This window comes from Phaseolus vulgaris, chromosome 2, assembly GCF_000499845.2.
Source record: "Phaseolus vulgaris cultivar G19833 chromosome 2, P. vulgaris v2.0, whole genome shotgun sequence".
Lineage (NCBI taxonomy): Eukaryota > Viridiplantae > Streptophyta > Magnoliopsida > Fabales > Fabaceae > Phaseolus > Phaseolus vulgaris.
This window is the reverse complement of record NC_023758.2, coordinates 37,062,156-37,077,338: the sequence shown is the minus strand read 5'-3', so window position 1 is coordinate 37,077,338 and position 15,183 is coordinate 37,062,156. Positions and strand designations below refer to the sequence as shown.

The 15,183-nt window shown below is 29.1% G+C and overlaps 1 protein-coding gene across 1 annotated transcript; it reads right to left on the bottom strand.

Annotated features, from left to right (window-relative positions):
* Positions 1 to 8,941: 8,941 nt before the first annotated feature.
* Positions 8,942 to 9,367, bottom strand: LOC137809447 (protein AGENET DOMAIN (AGD)-CONTAINING P1-like). The gene has a single exon (XM_068610556.1). The coding sequence runs from the start codon at positions 9,365 to 9,367 to the stop codon at positions 8,942 to 8,944; it is 426 nt and encodes a 141-aa protein (XP_068466657.1).
* Between the last annotated feature and the right edge of the window lie 5,816 nt (positions 9,368 to 15,183).

The following is a 15,183-nucleotide window of genomic DNA, read 5'->3' as shown; positions in this document are numbered from 1 at the left end:
TCTTAGCAAATTCGGGAATGATGGCAAATTAACCTTATCCTTCCCTTTTATCCAAGAATACCAAGTTTCTCTTCCTGTATGACGCTCTTCTTCATGATGTGAGTCTTATAGACGCCTTATAGGACGACTTTTGTATTAAGCCAACACACATCCTTATATTAGTTTTGTTGTTCATTTGTTGAGTTAATTTGTTGAAAGTTCTATTATTTATCATCATCAAGTTGCTTAGCATGTCCTCTGTTTTATCAAGTTCAATCGTTCACAAGTGCTTTTCTTTTCTTTAGAGACACAAACTCAATTAAAGGGCTTCAGTGATTTTGATTGGGCATCCTACCCTACCACTAGACAATCAATGACTACATACTGCATTTTAGGAACCTCTCTGATCTCATGGAAATCAAAAAGCAATATACAAAAGTGGAATATCATGCATTAGCCACTATGACTTGTAATGCACTGTATTATTCTTAGTACTTGTTTGAAAAAAAAGAATGGTTAGGTTACGAATTTAATAGTTTATAGTATCTTTGCTTTACTATATAAGATGGTGTTTTTGTTGCACTTGTATGAGGTCATTTTTAATGCAGCAGGTAGAACTTCAGTCAAAAGGCACTTTACATAATGCCTTGAAGGGAACTTAGACAAAGGGTCTAATGAAGATTATAAGTTTAAATTTTGTTCTTACTTTGTGATACAAACCACCTTGACAAGCAGATGACTAAGGACACAACAAAAACTTCCAAAATTAGGTCAGTCATCCCAGCATACAAGACTATGCCCCACCAAATATAAGAAGGACCTTAGCAGAAGAAGAACTAGACATAGGCTAGAGCATCGGATGTTCTTTCTTATGGTCTTTTTACAAGACAAGTTTATGTAAATAATTTTGTCTCTTTTTCGGGGTCCAAATAAAAGAATAAGCTAGAGTAGGGCGTGCTTAGTAATTTGGGCTTGTGCCAAGACCACCTTTTATGATGGTGTATTGATGTGTTAAATGAAGCGTGCAATGATGTGAAAGTGTGATCAAAACATAGTATTTTCAGAAAATGAAATACCGTGTTGAGATTGTTGTTAGGGTGTATTGATTTGTCAGGCCCGTAAGGAGACATCCTGACTCTACTGATATAATGGAATCACATAGATGAAGTTATTTCGCTGGCGAGAGTCGATGGAGGTTGATATGACTTTGTTTGCGGTTTGAAATATAATTTGTTTTTTCATGTCATATGAATTTACCATGTCATATGAGATGATGAAATGATGAGATATTGAGATGTTTATGCACATGATTGTGTTGATTCACAACGAGTAGTATGACAAGTACATGTCTTAGGATTCCAATTTCAATACACGAGTCTTCTGTGTAAGAAAAGATGGCTTTAAACTAGAGGGGGGTGAATTGTTTAAAGAGGGTTTTCGCAAACTTTTCAAAACTAGAATGAATTTATCTCAGGAAATAATTGATTCATAAATTCAATTCGCCAAAACAGCAAGCAAAAGTTGTAGTACCAGAAAAACAATCGGTTGTTTCGTGGAAACAATCGGTTGTTTATACCAGTAAACAACAAAATAAACTGAATTTAAAGAGTTAGAGATAGAGAGATTGTACACAGTTGTTTATACTGGTTCACTCCAAACCCAAAGCTACATCCAGTCTTCTCAAAAACCCTGAGGAAATCCACTAAGCAATCACACCTTGATCACTTACACAACAACCAAGAGAATGACCTTGAACACCTCAAGAAACACACTCTCCTTGGTCAACACACCAACACTAAGATTGCTGATCTTGATCCCCTCAAGAACACATAGCCAATCTCAGCAAACACAGAAACGAATATTTGTTCAACAGAGTACAAGGATTACACTTGTTACAGAAGATAATCTGAAAGCAATACAAGCAGAATCCTATTCCATACACCTTGATCAATCACAAACTCTTAGCAATCTCAGCTCTTTGAAAAACTCAAAAAACAAAACTCTTAGGAAAAACTTTTTCAAAGATTCTTAAATCTCAAATCTGTTTTTCTGAATATATTCAAAGATGTAGTTTGTTATCAAATCTTAACAAACTCTTAAATTGCATTAAAAGATTGGTCAAAGCATTTAATGACTGGAGCATAAGTAGTTAAATCATTTAAAGCTCAGTCAAACAAAAAACAGTTTTTCTGTTATGGTCCCAAAACAAGCAATCGGTTGTTTCCTCGAATCAATCGGTTGTTTTGGTACTTAACAGTTCAACCATTTAAAAACAGTTTTCAATCTTTTCCTCAAAACACTTAAGTACAAACAATCGGTTGTTTCAATAAAACAATCGGTTGTTTTAACTTAGTTTGAAAACATTTTACTTTCACAAAGATTGAGAATGCTAATGTTTTAGATTTAATCAAAGGGTGGATTACAACATATAAACTACCCCAGAACTAAGCTAAACCAGCACAGCAACATCAAGCACAGTCAAGGCTTCAACATCCTTCAAAGGATTTGGATTCTTCAAAACTTGAACACCACTTGATTCAACAATCTCCCCCTATTTGATGAAGACAAATCCCTGATGCTTGTGTTGTATCTGATTAAATCTGAAGCAGTTCCTGTAATAGAACTTTGAACAAAACATTGAACTTCTGATATTTTGTTAGCGCACAGATAAACAGTTAAAGTTCAAAGCATAATATCATAAACATATTACATAACCCAAACTGTTTTATCAACTGAAAACAGAAACTTAAAACACAACATATATCTCCCCCTATTTGTCTTCACAAATAGACAAAGATAAGATATAAAACAAGATATTATTTGGATTACATCAGAATTAAAGCAGCAACAGCAGAAAGAAAGAAATTTAAAAACCAGATGTAACAGCAAGAAAACAATCGATTGTTCTGATAACCAATCGGTTGATTTTCCTTCATTCTTCTTCATTAGCAAACTGAAGATCAAAGATTTGATTCTGAACAGCTTCAATCTGTTCATCCAGAGTCATGAATCTTGCATCCATGTTGTTGAATCTGTTATCAATGTTCTGGAAGTTGCTAACACACAGATCATGAAGATTTCTTTGATTCTCCCCAAATGTATCAAGCCTATTGATCATGTATCTTTCAAAAGAAGACATGGTTGGCATTCCATCTTCCTGATCTCTAGCACCAGCACTAGGTCCAACATCTTGATAATCTTCAGGTTGATCTTCATTTTGAACATCCATGTCAGCAGGTTCATCTTGTTCAAGATTAGCAGCACCACTAGATGAGGCACCATGATCACCATCCTTGCTTATCCATTTTCCACCTACTTTTGTAAAACCCATCATTGCTCAACTCTTGAGTTGACTTGACCAACTCATAAGTTTCATCTTCAAGATTAACTTCAAAATAGAGTAGAAATTTAGATATCAAAACAGCATATGGATAATGATAATCACCTAACCTCATGGCTTTTTGCATGTGTTCTTTGATGATATGGATCCAATTGATTTTGATTTTCTTGGTGATGCAAAAGATATAAACCAAATATTCTTCAGTTAGCACAGAATGATTACTCCCCCTTGGAGTTAGAATCCAAGTTACAATGAGAGCAAGCAATCTCTCGTCAAGCTTCAAACCTCCAACCGAGCATGTACTAACTTGAGCATGTTTATTCTTTAAACAACTTTTGTAGAATTGGATTTTGTTAAAATCCTCCACCACACCAAGGTTTCCCTTGTTGATTCTCATACCAGAGAACTTAAGACCAGCAACAGCAGTTCATACTTCATGAGTTATCTCCATTTCTACACCTTTCACATGAGAGACTAGATTGTTTCCCTCAAACTTCAAGTTTGTGTAGAACACCCTCACCAAATCTGGATAAATGTTTCTCTTCATCTCCAGGAACTTTCTGAGAGATTGATCCTTGAGCAGCCTTCTTACATTATCAAGCTTTTGACTTTTCAGCCAATCAAAGCATACAACCTTGGGGTTGTTTATCTTCTTGATACTTGTTTCATACTATACTTCTCAATGAGATCATTGTCTCCAGAAAACCAGCCTTCTAGCCTTCCTCCAGACCTTACAGCCTTGGTTTTGACTCTTTTTGAGGTCCCCTTACAAATTTGGGTCCGTTTGTCTTTTCTTTGCAGTTAGAAACATCACATCCCTTAGGAATCCATTTCATAAAACCTCTTGGAACATAATATTTCCTTATTTTACAGAACCTAACAGAGTGACCTTTCTTCATGCTGTAAAAGCATGTAACAACCGGTTGTTTCATCTTAACAATCGGTTGTTTTTCTTATTTTCTTAAAAAAAAATTTGAAAACTTATCTTGCTTGTTTTGTGGATTAAAGCCTAAACCAGCCTTTCCAAAAACACAGCTTTAAGATGCCAAGACATTCTCAAAGTTTGATTTCCTCTTTGAAAGCTTGTCCACAGTTTCAACAAGATAATGAACATTTTTCTCAAGATTTTCACAATTTTTGCAAATGAGAGTATCACACTTGCAAGAGGCATTTTTGAAATGATTTTCCAATTTTTCAAAATCACTTTTTGCTTTTTCCAGATCCTCTTCAAGTGATTTAACTCTCTTTTCAAGCCAACTGTTAAGATCTTTCAATCGGTTGTTTAAAAGAACCAATCTATTAGCGTCATCATGTGTTTCTTGAAAAGCTTCAAGCAATTCACTATAATTTTGTTTATTTAAGGAAGCACATGAACTTACCTCACTTGAGCTGCAAGATTCATCATTATTTTCAGCTACCAAACATATGTTTGCTTTTTCATCTTCACTTGATAAAGAACTTGATGATGACACCTCATTTTCATCCCAAGCTTTGTAGGCTCTTTTTGTCTTGCCTTTCTTCTCCTTGTAACTAGTCTTTTTCTCTTTGCTCTTGTTTGGACAATTTGCCTTTATATGACCTTGCTCACCACAACCAAAACAAGTATAGTTATTTGAATTGAATTCATTGGGTTTCTTTTTTCCATACCTATTATTGTTATTGTCTTTGTTGCGGTTTCTCTTTAGGAATTTGCTGAATTTTCTTGACAGCAAGCTAAGGTTTTCCTCATCACTATCATCACTAGAATCTTGCTTTCCCTTGTGTTTGGATGCTTTCATGGCTATGCTCCTTGTGTGCTTATCTTCACTCTCTTGAACATTGAGTCTATTCATCTCTAGCTCATGTTCCCTAAGCTTTCCAAACAAAGAAGCAACACTTAATTATGTTAGATCTTTAGATTCGGAAATAGCAGTTACCTTTGGTTGCCATGCTCTATCAAGACATTTCAAGATCTTGATGTTCAGCTCTTCTTTATCAAAGGTCTTGTCTAGGCTCATAAGGTGATTGATGATGTGCGTAAATCTTTTCTGCACCTCAACAATTGTTTCTCCTTTAAGCATTCTAAACATTTCATACTCTTGGATAAAAGCATGCTTTCTAGCTCTTTTCACCTCATTTGTTCCTTCATGAGTGACTTCCAAAGTGTCCCACATTTCTTTTGATGATTTGCATTACGAGACCCTGAAAACCTCATCAGAATTTAAAGCAGAGGTTATAATATTTTTGGCAATGCAATCGAATTTGGCCTTTTTGCTTTCTGCATCAGTCCATTGAGACCATGGTTTCTCAATGACAGATCCATCCTTTTCAAACTTTGGGATAAAAGGACCATTTTCAATTGCATCCCAAATTCCTTTATCAAGTGATTCCATAAATATTTTCATTCTTACTTTCCAAAATTGGTAGTTTAAACCACAAAACAAAGGTGGTCTGTTAATTGAAGCACATTTCCCAAAAGGTAGTCTATCAGCCATTAAAAAGGTTTTTAGTATCAACTTGAATAACTTTCAAGAACCAAGCTCTTGATGCCAATTGCAAAGAAAAGACAAACGGACCCAAAAACTTTTTCAAAGATTCTTAAATCTCAAATCTGTTTTTCTGAATATATTCAAAGATGTAGTTTGTTATCAAATCTTAACAAACTCTTAAATTGCATTAAAAGATTGGTCAAAGCATTTAATGACTGGAGCATAAGTAGTTAAATCATTTAAAGCTCAGTCAAACAAAAAACAGTTTTTCTGTTATGGTCCCAAAACAAACAATCGGTTGTTTCCTCGAATCAATCGGTTGTTTTGGTACTTAACAGTTCAACCATTTAAAAACAGTTTTCAATCTTTTCCTCAAAACACCTAAGTACAAACAATCGGTTGTTTCAATAAAACAATCGGTTGTTTTAACTTAGTTTGAAAACATTTTACTTTCACAAAGATTGAGAATGCTAATGCTTTAGATTTAATCAAAGGGTGGATTACAACATATAAACTACCCCAGAACTAAGCTAAACCAGCACAGCAACATCAAGCACAGTCAAGGCTTCAACATCCTTCAAAGGATTTGGATTCTTCAAAACTTGAACACCACTTGATTCAACATTCTGAAAGTAGAGTCAAGTGTCTATGTGTTGTGAGTTAGTAGAAGTCTAACATGAGAAAAATGAATTGTGAATTTTCGTAGACACTTGATGGTTATGTGGAAATGCATGAGATTGATGGCTTTATGTGAATATTTAAAGTTATATTTATGTTAGAAGTTTTAAAAATAGCAAGCTTACTCTTTTGTTTGTTTGTGGTTGTTTTCTTTAATTTATGATAATCATATATTTACACGGAAACAAATGATGTTAAAGGTGATAAAACTCCTCGGTGAAAAGTTGAATGATAGAAATGTTTATTTATTATGAATATTGTGTTTTAAATATTTGTGTATATACTTAACATTCCTATGAAGAGAAATATATTTGGAAACATTGTATGAAAGAATTATATATATATATATATATATATATATATATTTTGCAAATTATAGTTATTAGATATGGAAAAATATAAGAATGTTACAAAAGTGACATGTCTAAGTATATATTAACTTTTTTCCATTTTTTATTTTATTTTGAAAAAATAGTTTATATTATTTTAAAAAATGTTAGATACTCATTAATATACATATAGGTTTAGGGTACATGTAGGTTTTTTTTATATAAATGATTTGAAATTTGATCATATTATTAAAATATTTTTTCTCATCTATATTTAATTGATGAATCTAGTTTTAATAGAATAAATTATGTTTACTTATATTAATTAAATAAAAAAGTTCAAGTAATGTATATTGTTTGAAAGAATACAATCATGATTCACATATTATTATTCTGTAATAATAATGCTTTTTTTTAAACAAAGTCTTTATGTTACAAAAAGATTGTCATTTATGTTCCAAAACATTGTCATTTTGTTCTAAATGTGTGAAAATTGGAAATTATGATTGCAAAATGCGTGAAAATAATTGAATGATAAAAATGTGACATCTACATAATTTGAGAAAAGAAATGTACAAATTCTAATTAATTTATTTCACATTTAATTTTAATAGAATTAATGTGGTATAAACACCAAATTTTGATATGAAAAATATATAAGAAAAAAATAGATATTAAAATTAGTTAATTTAATAATTATTTTTATAATTTTAACTTTTCAAAGTAATTATTTATGAAAAAAAATTATTGTATTAAAAAATTATAACAAATGAGTCTCTCCTCTTCTTCTATTAAAATCATAAATTATCGATTTAAAGTTGAATTTCACTAAACAATTATAATTATTATATAATAAATTCTTTTATTAAAATAAATCAATCAATATTATAAATTAAGATATAAATTTTAAATATATTTAATCATGATTAAGTTATTATCATATAACTACTAAGTTAACTATGTTTTGATCATAATATATTAATAGGTGTAGTAAAAAAAGAAATATGTTTTCTAATAATATTTGTACATATTTGTAGTTATTAAAATAAAATATAAATTTATATAAACACGATTGTTTTCACTAATATTAATAATAATATTTTAAAACTGAGATTATTTTAGCACTCCTACTTAACGACCAATTAACATCATTATTTTATTTTAATTTTTTTTATTAATTAAATGATTTTATTTTAATTTTTTTTATTAATTAAATGTAATATTTTATTATTAAAAGGGTTGTAAAGTAAAATTGAAAGTGTGACACTTTTTTTTTGTCTCATTTTAATAATAAAAGATTATATTCTACTAATAAAATTAAATAAAAATAAAATAATAACATTGTTGGTTATAAATTGGAGTGTGAAAGAAAAATTTCAATGTGAAAATATCATTCTCCATTGATAAAATATATCTCGCAATAATGTAGTATCACCAATAATTTATTTATCGGAGAACACTAAAATTTATATTACTCTTCACAGTGTAAACACTAAAATTATCCAAGTAAAATGCATGTCCAAAACCATTAACTAGAGTTTGAAACACCCAAAAGGGTGTAGTGGAAAACCAAATCATCAAAGTTAATTAACAACAACATTCTATATAGATTCATCAGGAACAAAAAAACAATGGGTAACAGAACCGCAAATAGTTTATGACATTAACAATTTCACTACAAAAATTGCAAATGGTTTTTAACAAATCAAAAGAACCCACGTTTCTTGTTCCTTTCTACATCAACACAAAAGGTCAAAACACTGTGCAACATTGCAGTTTTTCTCTTTCTTTCTCTTCAAATTTGATTTTCAATAAACCACCATAACAGCCCCTGGTATCCCCAACTTTCCCACCCCTAAAATCTAATAAAAAAACACCTATTTCACCAAGAAACACATACAATCCAACACAGTCAAAGAAACTAACCCAGCAAGATTAAGAGAAAAAGAAAACAATTAAAAGACAAGAACGGAAATGAGGTTGGACTTGAATCAGCAGAATAAGCAAATGGAAGTACAATTAAATGTATAAACAACAAAAGACACAGTGCACATCTTCCATTCTCTAACAGATTCAAATTAAAACCCACAACAAGAAATCTATCCACGATTCCTTGCACGAATTCATCAAATTGAAACGTAAATTGATCAATTGGAGCGAATCCATTGGCCGTTGATCCACTCCTGGTGAACCCTAATTGCGGAGGCGGGGTACAGGATTTCCTCGTGAGTGGTGGAAAAGTATACATAGTAGTGGTTGAGGCCGACCTTGCCGGTGATCTCGCCGACCCACCAGCCGTCATTGTCGAAGGCGTCGACGCGCTGGTAGAGCGCGAAGGAGGAGGCGGCGATGCGCGGAGGCTTATAGCGGAGCTCTTTGGGGAAGACGGTTACCGTGAGCGGTTGGGACTCGTCATCTTCGAGCAGCGTGTGGTAGCGTACGACGTAAAGGCCGGTGTTGAGAGCCGACACAACCGTGGCGAGGTAGTAGGAGCCGAAGAAGCCCTCCTCGTTGCTACACACCTCCACCTTGTCGCCGGAGCGAAAACTCACCTTCTTCCGCGGTGGACGCATTGAAGAAGAAAATGGTTCTTGAAAGTGTTTGATGGTTGAAACACTGTTATCAAAAGACAGAAAGTGTTGTCTCTGTGGGGGTTCCTCTTTCTTATTGTTCTTCTTCTTTTATATATATATATATATAAGTGTTTAAATTTCTATCAATATTTCTTTTTTATATTTTTTCATTATTTCGGATTCGTCACCACTACGCCAACATTTATTTAATTTATTTATTTTTTCTTTTTTCAACATTTTAATCCATTAGTATTTTTTTCAATTTTTGGTTTACTCTTGCAGCTAAATCTTTAGGTACAAACTTAAATTTCTAAATAAGATATTTTTCTTAAATTACTTTTGAGCTTATAAGCATAATTCAACATAAAAAATGGGATATTTGGGTTAATAAAGAATAGTACTTTTGTAATAACATTAATGGTGATGGGTTTATAGTTATTTTTTATTGCGGTATATTATCTCCTATTGCAGTATATAATCTACAAGGACGATTTGATTAAATTATTTTGTAATATTTTAAATATGTTTTGATCAATTTTTCTAATTTTACGAATTATGATGGAGTTTTTAAAATAATTTTTAATATATTTAACTAATTAAAAATTATTCTAAAACAAAGTTTATTTTTATATATTCAAATAATCAAATTTATTCTATATATAATATTTTTTAATGATAGTGTTACAAAGTTTTACTATACATAATTGAATCACAATGCAAAAAAATTAGACGGTCTAAATAATGTAATTAATTTTATTTATATGCAACTTGTTTTTTAAGTATGAGACTTTTAGTATGTGAAAAATAGTGATCCTAATTGAATTGGATAAATTCATTTAAGGAGATAAAACATCAAAAGTAAATATAATATTTTTATAACTTTTTTTTATGGGGAGATGAACTCAATCCAACTAAAACAAAAATATAGTAGGAACTCCCTCTTTATTAAGACATTATCAAAAATAGGTAATGAAAGGTCCTTGTGTATGACAAGCATGAAATGCTAGATATTATGATGCAATAAGACCAAGTCAAAGTTGGTCAATTGACAAATAATAATTATGGATAATTTATTATTTAAATAAGGTGAATCCTGAAAAAAGAAGTTAAAAAAAGTTGTTATAAAATTTAGTCTATTTAAGTAAATATGAATTTAACAAACTTCGAGATTAAGTAAGATATATTTATTTTATGTGAGATCATTATGAAATTACTTTTATTGACATATATACATTCCTTAATTTCTCTTTTTTATAGTAAATTAATACTTCTAAATGACAACTGTTGTGATTTTGACATATATAGAAAACTAATGTACAATTTTTTCCATAGAATGAGTTAATGGTTTCTTAGTCATGTTTATATCCAAATAATGTCACGTTTAATTCACAAAATTGTTAAAATATAAGATTGGAATAAATCGAATGATGACAAATGAAAAAAACCCTTATCGATTCATAACTTTATTAACGTGTAGGACACTATCATGCTTATGTGAAATATATCAGTTGTATAGTAAGTTTTTTTACTTTGTAATATGTTAAATCTAACTTAAGAAAAATGCAAAACATATTTATTGTTAGTTGTATCATAAGATTTTTACTTTATATGTTAGATTAAATCTAACTTGTAAAAATAATACAAAATATTTTTTTATTAAAGTAGTTATCTATTTTTCATATTCATTAATAAAATTTTCTGCCTATAAAAAAATATATCCAATTTCAATAAAATTGTTTAATTATGTGAAACATAAATGTTTAATATAGTTTAATGTTTTTATATTTTTACTATGCAAAACATATTTATTTTCAAAATAAACATTATGAATTTACACTTTGCTCCATCACTTAGCCTAATGGTGGTGATACTTTAACACAAATCAAATAAAAAATACTCATTTGATAATTCAAAATATTAATATTTTAATAATATTTTGTTTTTTTAATTTAAATTTTAATATATATAATTATATTATTAAAATGAATTGTAAAGTAGATATAATTTTTTCAAAAAGTATCAAAGTATTATTTTTCAATACAAAAATATCTAATATATATATATATATATAAATAAGTATAACATGATTGGTTTATATTTCTTAAAAAATAGTTAACTCTATTGAAATCATATTTTTTATAAAGAATTATATGTAATGGTTTTATTTCATTTATTCAAATGATTTACAAGAACAAAATAAACAAGTTTTTAATAGAACAATAGGATTTTTAATCAATTCAGACATGGAGCATGTAGGAAGCTTTTTCCATAGTTGTAAAGTTTCTTTCAAAACAATTAAATTTAAAAATATTAAAATATTATTTATAAAAACTAAAAACATTATATTACAGAATTCAAGTTGTAGAGAAAAGTAGAAAGGAAACAAAATTTCAGTGAATCTGCACAACATTTCCCAAATTTTGTTACCTCTTGCTTTGCTCTTATGCATGTCATACAAATGTCAATTTGTATCATTATGTGTAGGTATAATAAAACCATGCTAGCTTTATGTTATACAGCATACACGAACTTCGACATGAGCTACAAATTATTATAACATAAAAAAACAAACAAAGGTGAGTTGAGAATTAGAATTATAAAAAATTATATTGTTTTTTATGTCTTTTAATAAGAATATATTCAATGTTAAAAAAGTAGTTAATTTAACTATATTTGTGAGAATTTTTTTATCATCAACGAAAAAAAATATTGATATGAATATATACAATATATAAAAGAAGATAAAAGTGGTAAGAACCATAATTGTTATTACAATGTTACTTCCTACTCTCCTCTTTGTATCATACTTAGAGTTTACACTTTTTTTTCTTGCTCTATGTCATTATCTATCAAAACTCACAACAAGTATTCATAACATTAAATACAAAAGAAGTTTTCATGTGCATTTAATAAGTATGGTCAATCTGTAAGTAAATTTGGAGGTTTTCTTTAATTTGTAATTCGATTTCGTATTTTTTTAATGGAAAAAAAAATTATCCTGAAATTAAACAAGTTGTACAGGTAGAGTCCGAAATAATTGAACAAAAATTTTCATATGTTCACGATTTTTGAAAAGTAAATTTTTTTCAAGGAAATAGTATATACAACATACGACTTCAAGCTAAATCACATTTCAAATAACATTTGTGCAAGAATCGAATTTGGTGCATACAATTTTAATTAGCATTAGCTGAAACTCGTGAAAAATAATGATGTGTAACTAAAGTCATATGACAAGTATGACTTCAGTCTAAAACTGTTAAATTGAAGTCGTATTTGGTGTTGACAACCTTAGTTATATCATATTCCACTAAAATCGTGCTTATCATGTACGATTTCAATTTTGTAAATTGTTTTTTTAAGGAAAAAAACTTGTTAATTTTTTTAAATGATGGAATAATTTAAAAAATATTTAGTTGTGTTATTTTGATTAAAAAGAATGTTGAAAATTAATAATGGTGGTAAAACCCTAAATTTGAGACGTTAAAAATAAACCAAAATCCTTAATTGAAAATCTTATATGTACGGAAACTTTAACCAAAAAGTCGGATATACACATATACTAATAACAAATCACTCTAAATAAATACACAATAATATTTTACTACATATTAAACAAATTTTCATAACATTTTTCAACATATTTAAAAAATTATTGAGTACTATTTCATTCATCGGTTAAATAATTTTAGGCTTTAATTTTTTACTATAACGAATTTTAGGATTTATTTTTACAAGTTTACGGTTATGGGCTACAGTTACATGTGTCTTTATGATTTAGGTTTCTCCAATTTTAAAATTTACTACTTACCGTTTTTGGTTAAGATTTTCGGAGGTTTCCAATTAAGATTTTCGATTAAGGTTTATAGTTTCTTTTTAGTGTCACAAACTTAGTGTTTTACCACCATTATTAATTTTCATATATTATTTTCAATTACAATAACACAACTAAATATTTTTTAAATTATTCTACCATTTAAAAAAAAATAACAAGTTTTCTTCCCTAAAAAAATAAATTTACTGAACGGAAGTCGTCAACATAAAGTATGACTTCATGTACTTGTTATGTACGACTTCAGTTACACAATATTAATTAATTTTTCACGAGTTTCAGCTAATACTAATTAAAATCGTATGCACCAAATATGATTTATGCACAAATGCTACCAGAGTGTGAATTAGCTTAAAGTCGTATGCTGCATATACGATTTATTTGAATAATTTTTTTGCTTTTCAAAAGTCATGACCATAGATGACAATTTTTGTTAAGTTATTTCGTACTCCACATGTACGACTTGTCCAATTTTGAAATAATTTTTTTTGCCAATTTCAGGAAATAACAAATCGAATAACACCAATATTTTAAAAAAAAACTAATTTGGAGCTTTTCCTTTCTAGTGCAAGTCAACATGAAGTCTTTGCCTACATAGATAAATGCACATTAGTTGATAATTACAATAATTTCCCAATAACCATCCATTGATATTACCATTGAATATATATAATTTATCAATATTTTTTTAAAAAAAATAATCAACATATTTTTTCATAAAAATATGTCAAAAATGCCTATTACTTACAAATTTTAGTAATTAAAGATAAATATGTTGTTGTAGAAAATTTACAATTTTCTTGTAGTGACTTTCAATGGTATTGATGCAAAAAAATCAACAAAACATAGCTTAATTGTCTAGCATTCTATATATTTTTTTGCTTTTCTAATCCAACTCTCTAATTTTACGAGCAACCAAACCACCATTATTACCTCATGAGTAATCTTCATTAACTCTACTATCACTCCCACCAATTTCCTAACCATGATGTTCTTCATTAGTCTTTTCATCCCTTATTGTTTTATAATGTCAAAAATGTTTAATTATGTCAAAAAGGGGAAAAATGTGTGTTGATGTAAATAGAAAGTTATGTTTTAAACATGTTATCTTTTTTCACCCTCTCATACTTTTTATATTACTTTTTTTCTTTATGTTATGCTAAAATACTTTTAATTATGCTACAATATAATTGACTATATGCTCTCATACATTTTATTATGCTCTAGTATAATTTTTTTATACATTTGATTTTCATCACATGCTTTGATAATAAGCTGAAATATAAGGATAAAGATACATTTAGTCTTCATGTCATACCAAGTTTACATGTTCTCATACATTTTATTATGCTTTGATGTAATGCTTTAGTACATTTGGTCTCATAATTTGATTATAACTTGTCTAATAATAACATACAATATTGATTTCTATTCAAATAATTTATATTGTTCATATAACTATCTAGTCCATATAAGAACTGAAGTGAGCTACCACTCTTTATTCAACATCCAATGTGATGCAAAATCCAATGTCAAAACAAATATTATCTATGTATACAATATACATGATCCACTTTATTCATGTTCTATTTACTCGTCCAAAAAGGTAATTTTGTAAAGTTGAATCACAAAATAAATAACTAGTAAAGTTTTCCCTTAACCACAAAAATAACAAACACAAAAAAAAATTGAAAAACAAAAAGATGATTAAGGAAATGAAATGGAAAGAGCATGCCACCTAAGTCTCTTTCGGATAAATGCAATGAAGATCTACCACTTAAAGAAGCTCTCAAACCAAATTCTCACAAATTTTAATTAATAAAATTTCAAGTGTGAAGAGTATATAGAGGGATCCATTTGTTTACAAATGTAAAAGGGTTAAAGAGTCAGGATAAATAAATCATATGCAACCTTTTAAAGTGACACGTGCCACCTCATATGAAGTGACATATGTGTGAAATAAAGTTATAATTTTCAAGTGCGT